Source organism: Lepisma saccharinum, unplaced genomic scaffold (genome assembly GCF_977018435.1).
Source record: "Lepisma saccharinum unplaced genomic scaffold, izLepSacc3.1 HAP1_SCAFFOLD_188, whole genome shotgun sequence".
Taxonomy (NCBI): Eukaryota; Metazoa; Arthropoda; class Insecta; order Zygentoma; family Lepismatidae; genus Lepisma; species Lepisma saccharinum.
The window spans coordinates 284779-306629 of NW_028142983.1; the positions used below are offsets into that span (position 1 = coordinate 284779).

At 35.7% G+C, this 21851-nt stretch overlaps 1 protein-coding gene across 1 annotated transcript in view; it reads left to right on the forward strand.

Annotated features, from left to right (window-relative positions):
• LOC145982482 (b(0,+)-type amino acid transporter 1-like) overlaps positions 1-21060 on the forward strand; it is a 112067-nt gene extending 91007 nt beyond the window's left edge. The window contains exons 11-14 of the mRNA XM_083115940.1: positions 4687-4783; positions 11556-11705; positions 18018-18186; positions 20704-21060. Of these exons, the coding sequence (XP_082972066.1) occupies positions 4687-4783; positions 11556-11705; positions 18018-18186; positions 20704-20768 (481 nt within the window). The 3' untranslated portion in view covers positions 20769-21060. The remainder of the gene's footprint in view (positions 1-4686; positions 4784-11555; positions 11706-18017; positions 18187-20703) is intronic.
• The last annotated feature ends 791 nt before the right edge of the window (positions 21061-21851 follow it).

Here is a 21851-nt window from a genome sequence, read left to right on the forward strand (position 1 = left end):
ACAATGTTTCAGAGGTCAAGACTGCCTCTATCTTCAGGTTAATGCGTATTCTTAGGCTCCAAACATGGTGTCACGTTAAGAAAGTGTTAGTTGAGGATACAGGTTAAAGGTTATGGTAAAAAACACTTATTGAAAAATCCGCATTGTAGCTATAAAAACCGTCATTCTGTCCACACACAAATCTAAAACCGCACATATCACAATCTAAAACCTCATAAAAGAAACGTCCAAAGCGGCTGTTAGAAGCCACCCGGCCAGTGCTTGGGAGAAGAGAATGTGCAGCATATGCTCAACATGGAGAAGGAAGCAAACTCCCCCTCCTTAGTTTTCCCCTCATGAAACCCGTGCATCACCAGTCCAAGAAGAACTCGATTTCCACCTCAGCAGCCCTCCTGACCTCGGATGTAACATGGAAACCCAACTTGGCATCATTATTCACAGCTTTATCCCATTTTTTGAAAAATGAAATCCATCCGTCTTCCAAATTGCCATCGTCTCTATTAAGTTTATTCCAATTATCCATGCATATATAGGCTGTTTCATAAACATTCCTATCCAATTTGTTTTTCGCTTTCTTGATAACTTTCCTTGTCACGATCTTATGTCCGCTAACTAATATGTGCTCTGATAGTCCTGTTTTTTGTATCCCCTCTTTTATATCCTTGTCATGTTCACCCCACCTGATGCACATGCTCTTTCCCGTCTGTCCTACGTATTCCTTTCCACATTCACATGTAATCCTATAAACTCCCTTTTGCCCTTCCGGGTTATCTTGCCAATTTTTCCCCTACCTTTTTATATCCGGTGAAATGCTTTTCAATGCTCCAAACGGCTTTCATCCCACATTTTACACCATACCCTCACACTGTTTGTTCAATTCTTTTGGAGACTCCTTTACAATAGGGGATTATGACAAAATGGGTTTCATTTCCACACTTTTCTACCCCAGTTTCATCTCCCTCTTTCTCTTTAACGCTATAAGGGCGTTCCCTCGTTATTATTTTCTTCACTTTCTTGGCAGCCTTTTCCATATCCAGTATTGTATACCCATTTTTTATACCCACCCTCTTTATCCATGCTTCTTCTTTTTCTTTTAATTTTTCGTCGTTACATAGTCTTTCAGCTCGGACTATAAAATTAAGGTAAACATTGGACTTTATCCTTAGAATGTTTAGATTTCTTGTGGAGGTATAAGTCGCATGATAACGGTTTATCATAAACCATTGGTTACAATCCCTTGGTCAGTTTTGGTAATGCATAGGTCTAGAAAATTGATCTTCAAGTCGACAAGGTTTTTACCGAATTAGGAAAACAAGACATGTGTTACGCCACAAGAGTAACACATTAAATTGTTAATTCTCAATGTAAAGTTTCATTATGAATTTCCTAAATTGGGGGGCAGTCTCTTTTTCCTGAATTATTTTATGCACATGTCGCATGTGTTTGGGAGCCTAATGTCTGATTCAGGGGAGACGGGGGACTTTTGATGAAGGGTCACTCACAATGAACACCAATGATAATGCAAGATTTGAACTTGGAACCGCAGGTGCTGTGCATGCTGTGTTAAGCACTCTGTCACAGACCTTGTCTCCACATGCACACAAGTGTATGTGTATAAAATTGGAAAAGTGTTCGAACCACACTTCTGCTTTAAGTTTCACTTAAATATATAAGGGGGGATCAACTGAAACCCGTTCAGTGGTCATAATTCGTGAAATAAATTTTATTTCGATCTGAAACTGGTACACTGTCTAGAGGCATCTATGGTTAGCGCTCAGTAAAAATATTGTTCAGAAGAAGTCACCATGAGCGTTGAGACACTTGTCCCACTGTGTCACTAACTTACAAATGCCGTCCATGTAAAATTGCGAAGGCTGAATCTCAAACCAATCACGTACAGCGTCCTGAACTTCAATCTATGACCTTTCAAAGCCTTCTTTAGAGGGCCAAAGATGTGAAAATCACAATGTGAAAGGTCAGGGCTGTAGGGCGGGTGTCGCAACATTTCCCACTTGATTCGATGAAACAAATCCTGCACTTGGTTTGCAACGTGTGGACGCGCGTTGTCATGAAGCACAATGACTCCAGCGGTCAATAAACCAGGCCTTTTGTTTTTTATGGCTCTCCGTAACTGTGTCAAGGTCTCACAGTAGCGTGCGGCGTTGATGGACTGTCCTGGTTCCTTGAAGTTGAGCAATAATGTTCCATGGCAATCCAAGAACACAGACGCCATAACTTTCCCCGCAGACGGTTGCATCTTGAACTTTTTGGGACGTGGAGATGAGGGGTGTTTCCACTGCATAGTGGAAGACTTTGAACTCGGTTCAAAATGATGGCACCAAGTTTCATCCTCAGCAACAATGCACAGCAAGAAGTCGTTACCTTCCAAATGGTAACGTGACAAATGTTCAATGGAGCATCCCATGTGCTCCAACTTTTGGTCCTCCACTGCGCGCACACTTTATGATAACCCAGAGCTTTCACAATTTTGTGAGCAGTACCATAACCCATGTTTAACTCGTTCGCTATAGATCGAATACTCATGCGTCTATCTGCAGATATTGCCGTATTCACCTTTTCACACATGTCTTCTGTGGCAACAACATGGGCTTGACCAGGACGGGGATAATCAGTGGTTTGTTCACGCCCCTTCCGAAACATTCTTGCCCAGTCCACCACTGTTGTTTTGGACACGCATGCATCACCATGCACGTCTTTCATACGCCGGTACAGTTCAGCTGGTTGACAACCTTCGGCACTCAGAAACTGGATGACAGCACGCTGGTCCTGTTTGGATGGATTGGGGATGTTGAACGCCATCTTTCACTCGTTATACCTGCAAAACAGAAACACGTATAAACAACATTCCTACACCCAACACACAGGGACATTAGCCATTACACACTATTGGACAAACAATATCCTCCTACACACTATACCAATAATACATGGAACGAACAGGTTTCAGTTGATCACCCCTTATATATATAAAAAAAACTTTGTACAAAACATTTTTTAAAAAAATGTGTCATCATAGTTTTAATAGTTGCCGAAAATTACTGATTAAAATTTGTATCTTGACAAAAAAAAAGTTCATGGTCACTTTATGATCAAAATAAATGATTGTGACTGTTCTTACAGTTTGAAGTGAGATTTGACACCCCCACCAGAAATCTAGTCTAAATTTCAATATATCTGAAGCCCATTACTGTGTACATAATTTCATAATTCATTTTTGTTTGGGAACTGATCAAGTGAATGAATTCAAAATTGATACTTCAATGTTGTAGTCATGATTTTGTTTGCTAATGCTTTTACAAATGTATTATTTGCTTCCTGATGAAGTCTCTAACATGATAAACCAGGTGTTATGTCATATAGAAAATTCGAAGATGTATATTTCAGACACTGTTCAACCTATTGTGATTTAGGAAATTGTAGAGTACCACAAATTTTATTAATTTCTCATATTTCGGTATTTTTCAACTTGAAATGTACAAGATAATATGTTCATTGATGGAGAAAGGATAAATAAATGAGATTTGTAAATGTGTTTATTCAAATAGAATATTTATATCTAAAAATGTCAAGATGAATAATATATAACGGTAAAACATGTAACATTGCACAGTACATAAAACAAATGCAATTTTTGAGGTTTATGATGAAATTGCAAAAAGTGTTGTAAAATGCTTCAGTAAACATCTAATTTAACATAAAATCAATAATATAATAACTTACATATTAATTATTCCATATTATGGAAAATGCTGCTCAAATCTGTTTATTACAACTTCAAAAATGGAGTGATTTTTCAGTCACTTTGCTGACTTGTTGAGGTCAGTATGATGTGTGTATACTGTGCCATTGATGACAAATTCCTACAAAACTGAAAAAACCTGCAATTTGTCAGAATTGAGCAGACCTGCTGCAAAATTACCTTCTTTCTACATGACAATGTTCGTTCCCATATGGCTGCTTTGCAGTGGTATCAATTTTGTTCCAAAACTGGTGGGGGAAGGTGGCGAAACAAGAGGGCAAGGACAGTTCACTTTTCCTTGGTAGATAAGATTTAGCATTGTGCAGGGGCAAAAGTGACAAAAAGTGGAGTGCAGCTGCCGCAGTTTTTCCCATAAATGCAGCCACTGCTGCTATACTAAGCACTTTTGTGCTGAAATGGGATCGGAAGATCCTTGATAACCAGTTTTATTCACATGACTTGTTTTGGAAGCTTTGGTACAGACAAAAAATGTCAGTCCACCTACTATAGAATGATCCATGCATTCTAACTGTGAAATATTACATTGCTGATGGTGACTGATGCCTGTGCCTGTGGAGGGCCTTCACTAGTTGATTTTTGTTGCATACTGATCAATAATTATGACATGATCTTGTATATCACTAACATTCAAACCTGTGTGACATGGATGCAGGCTCAATACAATTAAGACCCCTTCACCAAAACCTTGAATAAAGAGTTGCAAAATTACTGGTCTCATAACAATTGTACTTGAACCATTATCCACAAACAGCCCCACATCACTGTTCATGTAATGGATGCATTTGGCAACTAAATTCATCATATGTGCATGTGCCATTACCCAGCTATTTCATTATTATTCAACTATGGAACTATGGTAAAGTCTTAATTTGACTTAATAAACTAACATGGAAATATTATTGCAGGTTATGTTTTGTAGCTGCCAGGGAAGGACACATGATTGAGGTTTTCTCTTACGTTCACGTGAGGCGGTTAACACCTGCTCCAGCTGTTATACTGCAGGTAAATATTCATTTGGATTTATGAAAAAGAAATTAAAGAAAATATATATTTGAAGTAAATTAAAATTTACATTGATACCAATAAGAAATGATATTGATAATTAACAGTGTGACAAGCACTTCATGATTAACAAAATAATTAACTCAGATTTGTAATTAATGAATGCGAGTTTTCTTGCATTACAAATTGATCCAGAGGTATTCTCCCAAAAATTGTAATCAAGAAGAATGTAAGCTGTGATCACTGTGTGTCCTCTTCACATCCACAAAGACTTTTGTATGTTTCTTGGTATAATCAGCACCCCCCTCACTTCCCAAATGATGTGTAAATAATTTGTGTTAGTAGTAATTGTACTGCAACAACTAGACATGGTGTTTTCTCTTGTTCTGTTTCTTTGAGTGACAGTGGTGGGGGATCCGGTGCAAGACCCAAGTAGCGAGGAAAAATGTATATTTGTGGCACTCAATCCGGAGAACTGACAGATCATAAAGTGTACATTAATCTGTTCCAAACCTAATTTTTAATTTTAGACATGTAAGACATGACTCAAAATCTTTGTACACATTTAAATGTTTGATACATTCTCTAATGCCAACCAGTCTGTTCATCATCAGGGATTCTAATGATTGCGTGAAGTGAATAAAAAAATGTGACACCCATTCCTTTACTTGGTATCCTCTAAAATTCCTGGTGAGGAGGCTGGAAATGATGGATGGAAGTGAAAATCTAATTGCAAGTGTTGCATGAATTTTAACTTGTTACCACTCCTACAGAAATTTTATAGAAAACATATTGGGTATCAGGTTGGCCCAGGTGGGTTCAGCCCAGTTTTCAAACATGTTTTTATTCCTTTTTAGACAAGTCCACCTCGATAAACCCAACAAAGAAACAGTCAAAAAGTGTTTTCTTTTTTCAGAGAATGTTGTAAATTATTGCTTTAAATGCTTGTGAAGTTCTAGGATTGTCAATTTTTTTTTAGAAAACTTAGGGTTACCTGATTGCTGTAAGGGAAATGTAGGACATCCTGTCATTTGACATTTGTCATTTGACATTAAGTCAAAATGTAGGACACAAAACATTCTCATTAAATAATACATATTTCTATAGAACACGTTAGAAATTATTTGAAAAATGACACTTTTTAGTTTTAAAAAATGAATTCTTAATGAATTTTTAAATGCAAAATTTCAAAACTTGCAATCATACTAATCAATGCACCTCTTACTACATGATTTAAGTGGTCTCAGAGGAGACAATTTTTATCAAAATTTCAGGTTTAGTCAAACTATATTTATGTTAGAGTGGACAGTCAAACTCTGTGAAATTATAGGGACCAGTACCAAACATTTTACAGACTTTATCAAAAAATATTTTTTTCTCCTGAGTCTGTTGTGCTGATAGTAATGAAAGTACTCTCTCAACATTTGAATTATGACCTGTAATCCCAAACAAATATTCTGCAATTACCGTAATTTAAAATGGTTCCAGAAGTTTCATTTTGGGTAGATTTTAGTTCAATAACAGGGTGTCTACCGAAATAATACATCCAAAAGTTTTGACTTTTTCTAGACCTTATTTTCCGTTATTCTTAATGTTTATTTATTCGACCCCTTCTTAGGTAAAGTTGAAAATTAGTCATTAAGAAAATAAATATTTATTTAATAAACCCCTACCAAAGGGCCAGTTAAGATGAAAACTGAAGCTGGATTTAAGAAGAGAATTAGATTTTCTTTCTCGTATTAATGCATCCTGAACTTTGTTTGGCAGACAAGCGAGGCTGTGGCATCTGGACTCACAGCCAGTATAATCTTATGTGAGGCTTGTGTTGGTTGTCCCTATATGTTTGTGACTGTCCCTTCATCCATCTTATCTTACCACCATTCATCCTCATCTTTGCATTTAGCCAAAGAGACAGAAAAAAGTGAAGTAAAATAAACTAAATCAACCAATCAATAGCAAAAATTCTTGACCACAAGAATGATTTATTGCCTTTTTATTGACTTCTTGACCTACTTGTTGATTTCTTTACTTTTTGTTGGCTTCCATGACTTTCTTGACTGACATCCACCCTTAATAACTTTGTTCTCTATACCTCTGCTTTACAATCAAATTTTATTGAATATTGTTCCATCAGTATAAACCCCAAGGCAAGAAATTCTGTTCAGTCATTGAACAGCGACATTATCAGAAAGTGGTCCCAAAACTTTTTTCATTAATTGCTTCCATTTTCCCGTTTGTTTAATAGCAGGACAAACTTTTCTTTCTTTTTGTGAAATGACTGAATCAAAATAAATTTCACTATTGAGTTTGAAAGCACAGTCCATAGACTTGTAACTTGCATGTTTTTCTTTCTATTATGTATTTTCCTAATTAATATTATGTAACGTTCAAAATGTAGGACGTTTACGATATTTTTAAAATTCCTCCCGGACGCCGGACGCCAGACATAAGGCTAAAATGTAGGACCTGTCCAGGAAAAACCTAACATCTGGTAACCCTAGAAAAAATTGAAAAGAATAGGCTTAGCAGAGCTTATAATACTAAAAGTGATGAATCTAGTACAAGTCACAGTGGTTTTTTTCAGGGTATTTTACTCAAATCATGCTAAATGAACTATTACCAGAAAAAAAGTAATAATTATATATCCAAGAAACAGAAGAGAAAATGTATCAGTATTTTTTAGATAAAGTATTTCATTGATTGATGCAGCATAGTTGAACAAAGCTTCTAACTTTGAAATGTGGTAGCAGTTTGGTTATCAGTCACTTCCTTATGTGTGGGGAAACCACTTGGTGAAACATTGGGACAAGTGCTTGTGTAACTTTGAAGATTATATTTGAAATAAACCTTGTTGGTTTCATTCAGTGGCCCCTGTTTCGTTTTCATTTCATCCACCCTCATAGAATAAATGTTTGCATGTTTAAAGCATTACAAGGGAGAATTCAGTATACTTTATTGAAATGTAGTTAATTGTGGCATAATTAGATCAGGACACTCTTTAAATTATTTTTTAAATTTCTCATCGTAATCGGATGCTGGATATATCTTATTTATGTCTGGTTAGGAGCTATATGCCCATGTAAGTCATGCATCTTCATAATCTACCACAATTTCAGTTTTTCCTTCTTTTTTTTATGGATGTGGAGTTCTCATGTAAATACAGTATACATGTGAACTTTCATATTTTGATCATTTTTGACATTTTCAAACCTTTGTATAGTTTTTAGCTTTGTGCACAAACTTATAGGACCATTATGTACTTGCAATATAATTTGACAATAAAATTATCAACATAATGGCGCATGATTTAGGAGGAGCATGAGTTGGGGTGTATGGGCAGAGAGGCATAAGTCATCTGTTTACCGGCCATGATAACTGCTGTGAATTTAGAATCATTTAGGTAAAGTTATTTCTGCAGCTAGATAATTTACGCGCAATATGTTTCAAGATGGTGGATGAAAAATTGATGTTTCCCCATGTTGCCCTATGCAATTCTCTACATTGTTTTTGTTTTTTTTTTCAAAACTGCCTATATTACATTTTAGGAGAAAAAGGAATTAAACTCAGTCATTTTGGAGATTTCATTTGTCATTGGTTATTTAATTTGCAGTAAACTTTTAAAATAATATTTCATATAGTATAGGAGAGGAGTGGTGGTAAAATCACAAACATCGTATTTATGATAACTGCCATAAATATAAAGCTTTTGAATTAAAATTTTTACAGTTTAAAGATAACTTTAAGGATTGGTCTCACATTGTATTTGAGAAAAATTGGTTTCCATGTTTAAAGATAGTGGATGACAGATCGATTTAACACGTCTTGCAAGAGCTTTAAAATATGCTCATATTTGACTAGGTTAAATTTTCATATATTAAGAAACACAAGTCTCAGCAATGTTACAGCATCACTTCAGCTTTAAGTTTGTAATAATGACTCTGTAACATAGTGTGTGTTTTAGGAAGGGTGGCGGTAGGTCACAAATTTTGAGAGCACAATATATGCAGTAACTTAAGAGTTTTTAGCTGTAATCAATCACAACTAGACATACCTCGGGAATGATTTTGTTTTTAATTTGCATTTGTTCAAAGTATTTCAAGATTGTGGGTGAAAAATTGATTTCTCATGTGCTGAGGTAGATTCCAAATTCTGATGACACTTTCAAATCCCTGTCTAAACTACATTTCTTGAGATTAAGAAGAGAGACTTTTTTAGAATTTTAGAGCATCACATAACCCTAGAAAGCTAACGTATCGTAAAACCTACGATCCAAGATGACCATATTTCACCCAACACCCCTTACCAGGTGGGTAATGGATTCGTCTGCTCAGTTCCGCTCACCACATTGTCTTTTGTGTCAGTTGTCAACCAGCTGCCGGTATAGTTGTTTTCATAACGCGCTTGTACATTTTATGGCACGTTAGCTTCTCCGCATGGATTTTTGCTGCAAACTTCTTTGCGAACTTTAAATTTTTCTCATTATTGTGTATAGTTTGTGAAGTTTTTAGTGAGGGTTATGTTTTGATTAAATTAAAGTTCAAATTATTTATGAGCACCAAAAATGAATCCACAAAACCAGCCATGCACAATCTGTGGAATTTGTCCATCGGCAAAGAGGAGGATGACGTCATTGTAATGCTGCTGCTGCAACAAGCCGATCTGTGGGAAGCATGGGGGAAAATGCTGTGTGCACTGCACTGATTAACTTTAAAACAGTTTTTTGTAACCAAAATTTTTGTGAAAGTATATTCTAACAAGTCATTTTCTTTAAAATTCATTTTTTTTAAAACCTATTTGTTATCATATTTTTTTAACCCCCTCGTAAATTTTACGATACGTTAGCTTTAACGAAACTTTTCATACATGTTAGCTTTCTAGGGTTAGGCTATATTATATATTGACAATAAATGTTTTGAAATATTGTGCATGTTCGGCAACCATTTTGTACCAATTTGGGGGTCACTAATGTTTTGACCATGGAAATTGCCATATTCATAGCAGCCAGATATTTTGGAGGATGGATAAGGTATTCCATTTGGACGAAATCAGCCAGACAATGGCAGACTTATAATTTTGCATGCTTAATACATGGAGGAAGTATTCTATAAAATCCAGAAAAATAATGAGAAAAAACAAATGTGACAAAATTGTAAACAAACTGTATTGAAGCAGACTTAAACCTTGAGTTTGTACAGTATTTTTGGATATTTAATGACCTATGGCAGCTTATAAGGAAATGAAATAAATGAGATAAAAAATGTGTTTGTAGCTGTAGCATAATTCATTCCAACATGGGCACAACACTGCATTCACAAAACAATTTGTTTCATTAAATGAAGTTCAGAATGGAATATTCACTAAAAATATGCTCCATCTTGAAAAGCATATACTTTAAGAAGCTCAAATTTGAGTATCATTGCAATGTGAAGAAGGTAACAAACCTGATTGAAAAATAAAAAGTTTTTCTGTAAAAAAGTTAGTTATTGCTTTTTTCTGTGAAGACAGGTATCTGCACTAGTCAAGTTGATTTGTTACGTTATTGTGTTGTTCGGTAATGTGTTTAGTCAAATTAGTGTTATGTTCATAAACGATCATGCATCCAAGTACAACACCCATACATGCACACATGTATTTCTCTTGTTAAAATAAAATGTTATTAGTCCTCACCTATAATAAGGTGCTAGTATGGAGTACAATTGTGTTCTGCCAAAAAAAAAAGCAATATTTTGTACTCCCCCCCATAGTCTGATTGTTGGATACACCAAAGTATGTGTGCCTCCTCAGGAAATACAACTCCGGAAACTGATCAGAGAGCAACAGCATTAACACCTTCCAGGAAGAGTAGAATCAAACTCTTGGAAACATATTTTAAAAATGTTGAAACTGAATACAAATTCGAGCAGGCATCAACATGTAACGCGATGGAAAAATTTATTGTCAGTCCCAGTTCATAATACAACAACCTACGGAAGATCGTACACTGTATCTGCCACCAAAGAATAGAATTTCCTTCCAACCTCTCTAACATCCATCCAGTGTCATAAGCAGTATATAAATAACCTAAAAAATCATCTACTAGCAAGCCAGCTAAGCACATAATCATGAGCAACTTTTCTGTTATAAATATATAGGTATGTATGCATTGTAATAATTGGCAACTCTGTTTATGTAACTTGTTTTAAATATTAGCCTTGTAAATTTCATAATTTTTGTCTTGTCTTTTCAATTTATTATTATCATTATTATTATTATTATTATTATTATTATTAGCAGCAAGTACCAGTTCTATGCATGTTTTATGGAATGAAAAGACAGTATGCTGCTTCAAAGTGCAACATATTTAATCTGTTAGATGAAGAAAAGGACACAGTTGTGGGGGGCAGATAAAGTAGAGTGTTCAGCAATGCTAGAAAAAATACTTTCAGCAATAGCAGTAGACACGCTGCTGTAATGAAATACTTCTGGGGGAATGCACCATTAGCTTTGGTTGGGGGGGGGGGGGTGGTTAGATCCATTGAATATTTTTAACAACTTTTACAATAATGTTCAAGTATTTTTACTGGTATCAGCAGAAATTGATAAGTGGTATCATCTTGATCATATACAAAAATGAGTGAGTAATTGCTTCACATTTATGAAAGCAAATTTGTAGGTTAAATTTAAGCATGATGTAGCCAACAAAAAAAAATAGAATGTTGTTATTTTTTGTAGAAATTTGTTGGCAATTATTTTTGAACTTTTGTGGTGATAAAAATCTAATTTTTATTTTCAGGGATTCCTAACACTCATTCTGATATTATCAGGAAACATAGCCATGCTAATTGACTTTGCCAGTTTCCTCATATGGATCTTCTATGGAATGGCCATGGTATCCTTGATTATTATGAGAAGGACAAAGAAAGATGTTGAGAGACCATACAAAGTAAGTTCTGTGCATACACAACTCACTATCGGAAAGATAATAAGCCCTATTTCACTGCTACTGTTGCAGAATGGTATTACAATTTCACTCTTCAGTTCATACAAAAGAATAAAGTGATTATAATTAACGGGAAGTTATTATTTCTTGTGACAATGAAGATAATTGTTTTTTTTTTTTCAAAATCTTAACTTTCAAAGGCAGTTTTATTTTTAAATCTTTTGGGTTCCTTTGGAAAAGAGATTATTTTTAGAACTAAATTGAAAACTACATAACATTTATATCTCTGCATATTTCTATGAGGAAAGTCAGTAAATGGGTTATGAATGACTATAACCACAAATTTGAACATCTTGAAGAGAATGGACATTTCCACTTTGACATGAAACACGTTTTAAATCCATTATGGATAATGACACAAAAATGAGATGTGCAAACTATCTTGGCGACATTTGTTTTGGATCTCGAGTAACATCCTTTCGAACACAGCAGAAATTCACCTCCTGCATTACTGATTTGAAAATGTCCTCTAATTGGCCTGACGTCATCATTTAGAAATGCATGCAGACAGGGCTTCTGCTCATCCTGTAAACTTGGCATGGGCCGTGAAAGCGACAGCAAACAGTCATTAGTTGCTGCATAAAACAAGTATCTTGTAACTTCGAGTGCAAAACTGGGTGCCCCATTTCTTGGAGATGAATTATACCCCAACAGTATAGCAGTATTTACTATAATTCAGCGACTAAGTAGAGGGTTTTCCCATTAGGCTGACAAAGCAAAACTGGTAAAAGTCAATGGTTGAACATGTGGACAGCCTTGTTCATTGCCAGTACATAGATGGGCTCTGACTGACAAGAACTTATTGTTACAAGAATGCCTTTTCTGGGAATACAATTATTTTCGTCACAATATTTTCTTCGCAAATTTTAAAATAACAATACGTTTAGAACTCTCAGGTTTACATGCCAGTTTCTGCAATATCAGAGGTGATACAGTATAAAAAGGTACGTGGAGTTTTTAAATTTCATGCAGTAAAGGACAGTTTTCTTCAGTTAATATATACAGGGTGTTCCAAAATGAATATCGGGGTTTTAATTAAGTGTATATTCTATTACATTACAATACAGAAATGAAACATACCTTAAAAGGAAGGGTAACTCAAATAGTTTTTTGTCACAAGTTACAAGTGTTCAATGTGGGATCCCCTTGTGACACGGCACACATCTAATCTGTAGGCAATTTCTTCCCACACTGAAGCTAGCATGTCTTGTGTAACAGACTACACAGCTGATTCAATCCTGCGTCGCAATTCAGGGAGGTCGGCAGGTAGCGGTGGCATGTATACACTATCCTTTACATACCCACACAAAAAGAAATAGCAAGGGGTGAGGTCGGGAGATCTTGGAGGCCATTGCAGAAGAGCCACATCATCCTCACAATGACAACCGATCCATCGTTGGGGAAAAACAGCATTCAACCAATTCCATACTTCATGATGAAAGTGAGGGGGCGATCTTGGTGCCAGATGATGTTCCTTTTTTGCTCACGATCCAGTTGATGGTAGATCCATTGCTGGAGCATGTCCAAATATGTAGTTCCCATTGATAGTGTTTTCCACAAAGATGAAAGGTCCATACACTTAGCATAAAATACATTCACTTTTGGTAAATCCCTCATGTGCTGCATAGTTTTGTGTGGATTTTCAGACCCCCAAATACACACATTATGCATATTATTCACTCGTCCACTAAGATGAAATGAGGCTTCATCACTAAAGATCACACGTGTAAGGAAATCATCTTCCATGTCCAGCATATTTTTGCAGAAGTTGGCACGGTTCACATTATCTTCAGGCTTTAGGGCCTGTAACAGATCACCACCAACCTGCCCACAATACGAGTTGAAATTTTGGTCTGTCCCATTTCCTTTTATGAGATGAGACGGAAAATGTCTCGTCTCGCGTGTAACACTAACGTTAACAATATAAACATCCCCCAATGTCGTGAGTCAAACCTGGAGCATGTGACTTCCTCAGATAGAACATGAATTGTGTGTACAATTATTACACCAGTTCATTCATGGTAATTCTGAATTTGCCGATTGGTTTGCATATATAAATAGGATAATATCCAGTTTTCAAGGGCTCGTCGAAATGAGGAATCAAACAAAGAAATTCATTAAGAAAAGTTTTGTGTCTTTATAATCTCTATGCACTGTGAAACAGTGGCAGCTCATGGTCTGGGTCTATGGGTGTGAACCTTGGTCTCGCGTCCAGAAGAAGTGTTGTTATTCCCACACTCAATTATTCCTGGCCGTTTCTGCTAATCGTATTTGCAATCCAAGTTATGACGCAGCTTTCCCTGATAATGAGACTATAGCAGAGTTATATTTCATGAAAATTTTATAAAAATTAGGTTTTTTACAAAATCGAAATACCCTAGTAATTTTTTTAATCGATCACGAGAGAAGATGTGTTTTTTGGTCTCTTTCGTGACCTGTAGAAAATTTAGCATTCGACGACCTGACAAAATCACTTGCAAATCTATACCGATAAACTGCTATGGTTTGTAATATTGCCAGAATTTTGTTTAATTGCCGTGTTTTAATACTGTATATTATCTTTCTTCATTGTAAATATGTCCTATCAGAAACCCAAGTTTGATGCCACATAAACATTTCATCGTACACTTAAGTTAATTACCATTTTTAATGTACTTATTCACTTTAGTCATTGTAATGAGGATCCTCGAAACCCTAATGAAGTGCAACTAGTTCTTGCCAGCACCTTTACAAAAATTATCTCAAATCAGTGACATAATAGTACAAGTTACAGATTATCATATGCACTGAATAAAGAATTGGATTGACTGTTCTGTGACAATAACACGAGATTAAACTCTGATTATTTGAAATTTTTGTTGAACTTCCAAATACAAGTCAGAGCGTCTAAATGCACCAATTCCTAGAACATTGTGAATGTTTTTAATTCAAACTGCTGACATTTTATAAAACTATTTTTCAGCACCTGTATGAACCAGGCGCGGTTCTACCCTTAGGTCACATGGTCACTGTCCCTCCACCAATTATGTATTAAAAAATAACAATTTAAACTTGTTTGCAATGCTTGTATTTTATTCTCTTTGCTGCATGGAGTTTTCATTGGAGCGAAGATGGCTACAATGGGTTGGACGAAACTTCGCAACATAGCAAGGGTCACATTCTGCCTGTGGACTTCCTGCCTCGCTGCTTTAACATCATCCCTAAGTTCTGAGCTGCGGGAGAGGTAGGGAGGTTTATGGGTGTTTTCATTGCAAATGGTCACAATATTGCTGAGACCCAACACTTGGGGCGCTGTTTTTCGGTTCCCCGCTAGATGGTGGCTGGGTTCATTTACCGTATCTTACCAAAAAAAAAAAAGGCATGGGAGGAAACTTTGGAAGAAGGAAGTAGAACCGTGGGAAGTCTGTTGTCGAGGTTCGATGTGCTTTGAAAAGATCGTGTAAATTGTTGTGATTTAGTGAGTTCTTTTCTGAAGTATTACCGTGAGTGTGAAAATAAAGAGAAATGAATCAGGTGATATACTTATAAAGTAAAATTTTAAATCACCAAGACCGATTGTTGGACACAGAATTAGGCACTCCAAGACCAGAGCTTTGCCTAAAACAAGTGTTCAAAGATAAAAACAGAACACAACAGAAAATTTAATAAAAGTATGTATGAAAAGTGGGTATGGATGTGGGGATGTCCTCCAGCTAATTCCCTTTTTTGTTTTCCATGCATTTTATTCAAAGGAGAAGACATATGGACTGAAAGTTGGATAATAATTGAATTGTTGTTTTAAGTCCACATTATGCACAGTAAGGGTAATCGGGACTGGACCTACAGTTTAAAGTGGGATCCGAACCACTATGTGCATCCACCGGGTGTCAAATCCGGGACCCCTTGATTACAAGGCGACGACGACTTTGACATTGATATGACATTCTTGGGGAAAACAGATATCAAAGTGGAACTTGATGATCGTTGTAGAGTTTTAAGATATAATCAGCTTGTGTACAAAAAAATATACATTTTGTCACGTACTTTCAATGCAATTAAATTTTATGAGGAATTTGAAAGGGCTTTGCCTGGTCATGACAAAACAGAGGACTCATTAATTGCACCGTGACCCTCGATTATGTTTTGAAAGACCATTTAGAAAGTGGTTCAAGTGTCTAAAGGTACATGAAAGATAATTCAAAATGAACTTTTAGCTATGATGTTGTCTGTTTGCAGGAATCATATTTTATCATATTTAGCCCATATTTTGATTGTGCCCTACCTCTGGCAAACCTCACGAACCACCACTGGTATCAATGTATTCCACTCATCGCATCTGGCTTTGCATAGTTGAATAAACTCGTCACTACAAACCATTCCCTTTCTTTCCCACCCTCCCCTCATTCGGATTTCAATGCTTTGCTCAGAACCGCATGAGGCACAGCATGAGGTGGGAAAGATCAAAATTTTCCTTGCTGAGGACAAAGTCCCTTAATTTTCCATGATGTATGTGTAAGGAGTGGAAAGATTGCAACACTACATGATGAAGAGGGGACAGCGCATGTCCGTAGTTGCTATGTCATATTTATTTGTGCGAAGCGAGTCCAAAAGCCCTTGATCCAAGCTATAAGAGCCTTTCTGTTTCCTCTACCCACCGTAAAAAACAGCGCCATTTCGATGTGCAGCTGTGTGCATCCCCATTCGACACGAGTTACTCAGTCAGATAGAAAAGCTGACAAAAGGAAGTAAATGAAAGGTAGTGCAGCGCGGGAACATTTGCTGTTTTGAAGAAATGGCTTTCAATATATAAATATAATAAAAATCAATTATATTACACATTTATTTGGGTGTGCATGTGTGAGTGTGCGAATAGGCAGCAGCCACTATTGCTGTGAAAACCCTTCGTATGATAACCCTTTGTATACGTTGTTAATTTTATATTTTTCGAGACTTCAGACAAGAATGAGAATTGCCCTCCAAAACCGAAACGGAAGTTTATAAATTGAGACGAAACTGTCAGCAAGACATTTACAAATAAACACGAGACAGACATTTACAACTTTCAACAAGAACGAAACCAAGACTGCCATGTCTCACCAACCAATTAATGTGTTCGGGGTCAAGAGATGAGGTGGCTTGTTTTCACAGTACAAAATTCAAAATGTATTTTACCATTTCAGTATGGGATATAATGTTATACACATTATTTCCTTGTAATAATTATACATAAACTAAGTATTGATTTGTACTGTGCATCTGATGTAATCTTCTCAGTGCAGTTTCTCTTATCTGCACAATAATATTTGATCATAATTTGCGAACAGAAATTAAACACACACTGAAATTGCTTTATGGAATGTATAAATAAAGTGATGAATGTTAAAATTCATATTTGCACTACATAGGTTACGGTATATTTCGATAAATATAATTTTAAAATATATATTGAAAATTTGGTCAGTAACAAATTTTACAAGAAATATTTTTCGCTTGACCTGAGAACATGCATGCAACAGAACCCTTACATCTATCTTGCACGTGAGCAGTAGGGATATTTAATAGAAGTATGATCATTACAATGCATAGCTTTCCCTTCTAGTAATGCTCTTTCTTCCATTATTTAAATCTGTACAGATTTGTAAACTGCTGCGCACATTGGCTCTCTGTGGCTAAACCAGTAAACTGGATTCGAAGCAGATGAAAATCGAGCTCCCTCTAAGTAGTGACGTATTAACATGGCTTGTTTTCAGAGCAGCGCTAGGGCCTCCCTGATGGCGCAGTGGTAGCAGCGTCGTTGCCTTGCCACTTTGATACTCGGTGGAGGCACATAGTGGTTCGGATCCCACTTTAAACTGTAGGTCCAGTCCCGATTAGCCTTACTGAACATAAAGTGGACTTAAAACACCAAATCAATCAATCAGAGCAGCGCTAGCCTCGCAACTTTGGAAGTCTCGTTTTTTACTTGAACTGAACGCAGAGATACATGAGAACTTGCAAAAGCCATTTTTCCATGCTGTAGCTTTTAAGATTGCTGTAAAAAAAATTGAGTGGAAATGTCCAATTATCTACCCAATTGTCTATCATATTTTTTGCAGGAAGTCGTTTTTCACATAAAAAACACAGTTTTTATACTCGGATGGGCGTGAGCAACTTATCTACAAGTTGTGTTGTACTGCCATTTAAAACATCTAACTGACAGAAACAGCCCCATAACTGTGACTTTTCCTTATGTGTGTGTGAATGTATGAATATGTCTTAATTTTATCCTTATTCTAGGTTCCTATTGTAATTCCAATTTTTATCATGATGGTGGCAGTATTCCTGACACTTGTTCCTATTGTCACAGATCCAACAATAGAATATCTATTTGCGATTGCATTTATAGTTGCTGGAATTTTAGTCTACATACCTCTCGTATACTATGAGAAGAAGCCAAAATGGATGGGTAAGAATATTATTTTGCAGCAAATTAAATGCTATTTTAATAATAAAAAATAGTATTAGTAGATCAGCATTAATAATAATTATTATCAACTAGGTTGTGCAAATATTTGTGTTTGTAATATGTGAGATTACTTCTGAAGAAAACACTTAGAACTTTAAGACTAAAGTGACAAGAAACATGAAACTGCACATATCGCATTAAGCATTTCGCTCCAGGACAAAAGATTGCATTTATTCTGAAGGTTGGTGGCAAGTGTTGTTTGTTGTCACATCAGTCTGAAAATTCCCTTGGGAGCTTAACCCTTCAAGCCGGGAGTTAAATACCCATCAGCCGCTGTGAGACGCGGTAATTTTAAATCACCAAAACAGCAATTTTCGCATAATGTCACAAAATTGAACATATCTTAAAAACCATTTGCTCAATTACAATGAAAATTTCAGGACTTGTAAACGAAACTTCACACTACACAAAAATGTATAAATAATGACATTTATACTATAATAACAAAAATAATAATAAAAATAAAAATTTACCTGTTGCGCTTACAAAGTACTCCTTCTGTCTTCAAATTTACATATGAGTTCAAACAAGTCCCTTGATATCGTTTTAGGAAATATTGGGGTCTCAACTGATGCATCTTTACTCTTTATAGTTTGCTTTTGAACTATACCCATAAGCATAAATATTCCCAGAACAAGATATATTTCTTCCACTGTAACTGGTTGCCATTTGCGCATTCATGAACGTGGTTTCAATGTGCATTGTTCAATATAAGTGTTGGCATATAAGTTAGTTTCTCTGACAATGAGTTCTACAACTTCTTTGTCAAAGAACAACAAAAAGGCATCAAGAACGTTATTGACTGCTTTTTGGGGACAGCACAATCCACAAAACGCAAGTTTATTTGCTTGAAAGAGTCATCAACTTCACTCCAGTTCCAGGTTACATTCGATGACGCAACAGGTGAGGATGTAATGGCATCTAATTTGCTTTCACTGTCACTGACACTATCTACTTCCTGTTCTGCATAGTGTACTTCACTTTCACTTGTAGATAGAAATGAATAAATTGAACCTTCACTGTCACTTTCCTCTAAAAGTACACAAATTTCGTCCGCTTCAATGTCCTTTACCCGCTCGTGCGACGCCATTTCTCAGCTGTTTTTTTTACGTAAGTGATGCAATCGCACATAATTTCATGTAATTGGAAGCAAAACCAACAAATAGCAGCACATTGCAGTCTACTCTTGAGTTACATGCGTTTTCGTTCATGTGGGAAAACAACAGATGGCAGAATATGCATCATTTCGTCACTACTACACGGGACGTATACGTGTACGTCCAACCGCCTCTAGAAGCACTATGAGGGTCCGTACACGTGTATTTCAAACCGGCTTGAAGAGTTAAACAATTCATCATGTTTATTATCTCTAGCAGGTCACTAACTAATTAGCTATTGAAATTCACAAGTATTGGGTAAGCATTCCATGCACTTTATGTACCTCAGACCTTGCAGAACAATAATAAATTTCACTCACTCCATGTCTATAAGTGTTAATATTATTGTATCATGAAGATTATTTGAGTGTCAAGAAAAACTTTAGTATCATATTTTGTTCTGTATTTTAGTTACATTGCATCCCTTTCTCAGCTGTGCTAATCATGACATAAGGTTGAATGATAACTTAATGAATCAACTACCATCATGCTATGGTTTGAAATTTTTGTATTTTTTCAATTCAAAGGCAAAATAGAAAATTTAGTCACTAGCGCCAATTTATTCACGGTTTTGTGTGGTAAAAGTTAAGGTGCATCTCGCATCTTTTGTCAAAGCCAGTTTTTGTGAGCTATCCAGCTTGATAGCAATCAGCCTTGCACTTGGCTCCACCACCTTATCAAACTGATTAATTCTGCATTCTTCTACATGTTTGCCTCATATTTCCTCTAAACCCAAGATAAGATTCACCTTAGAGAAAGATTAAAATGTCTACCTCAACTTCTGACACCATCAAGACTAGTTCATCAATTGTGTGTGCATGAACTGGACTCGTGACCCAAGTATATACACACAACAGAAAGCAAGAGTGTCACTCAACTTTTACAGGAGAGCATTCCATGAGAGATGATATCCAATATGGGCCTGAGTACCAGATACATATAGAGGCTGACAGTTCCATCACCCATGATGCACACATGTGACCAAGAACACAAACCCAAATTGACTTAATTTTTCACTTCACAACATCAGACAGAATGTCAAAGGTACTAAAAAATATCATCAAATGCCGTAAACCCAGGTTTAATTTCTAATTAAGCCTCAAATTTTGAAATGATGTCTCAGAACATGGAATCAACTAACTTATTATTTCTTTTTGAAGAACAACCAGTATTTTAAAATCTAGTGAAGTAATGAAAAAGTTAATTTGATTCAATGAGGAAAGAGTTCTAACAAAAGTGTTTAAGAACAACATATTTATGTAAGCTATTTACCATCTACTTTCCATTGCATCACTTTCAGATAATTTCACTTACTTCATGCAAGTGCTGATGGAAGTAGTGCCTCCAGAGAATGGTACAGACTGAAACTAGGAACATCTCTTCAATCCGATAAGACTGACAAACCCTTCCTCAAAACCAACGCTCACCATTATTAAGTTAAAATTACAATAACATAACTAGAATGTAAAAAAAAAAAATTTGTATTTTTATAAAATATCTTTTAATGTACATTAATGTCCATGTGTTTAGCGCCCTTCTTTCTTTTAAGAAATTCTCTGTACAATATACAAGAAAGCAGGTGAACATATCTTTAAAACTAGTTTCCACAATTTTTACATCTTTGTAACAAAATTACATAATAAATTTATTTACTGTTGTCATGTGTTAGTTCCTCTAACATATAAGATGGAAGTGCAACGTGGATATGATCCTGAGAGCAACTAGCAAGGATGTTAAGGCTGAATTCATCTTGCCTGGGATAAGGACAGGAAAAAGCTTTGTACTGCTGCAACAATTTATTTTGTATTTGAGAATGCCAAAAAGTTAACCGGACAAGAATGCTAATTGGTAAAAAATCACAAATTGAAAAGAAAGAGACAATCTAATCGAAGATTAATTCACCAAACCAAAAACAGCATTAAACTTTCTGCTGCACAGTGAAAGCTGTCATCTTAGTCCATACGTGTGGTCACGTGGTGCACGCTCACCATACTTAGCACTTGTTTATTTTTTGTCAGTACTGATAAAACTTGGAGAGTTCCTTCACAATCATTATTCTACAATTATTGATTTAGGAGATATTATCAATCTTCTGAAAATTCTGTCTACTCTTTTCAGTAGATCAATAAGTATTTTGACAGTATCTTAACTGTACTGCTATTGTCTTCTACTGCTCTTCTGTCTTAAGTAGCTTAACTGTATGCTTAATGTTTTTAGTAAAATAATTGTACAACTAACATCTTTTATTGTCTTCAGTATATTCCTTTGTGAAAACAGTACTCTTATCATTAAAGAAAAATTTCTTATCTATAGGTACAACTGAAAAGAATATGGAAAAAATAGCATAAACAACTAAAATAAATGTATGGTAAATCATGTGGAATTTGCTACTTAGGAATGCTATCACACAACAAAAAAATCAAATATAGTGAACACTTTTGTAAGTGT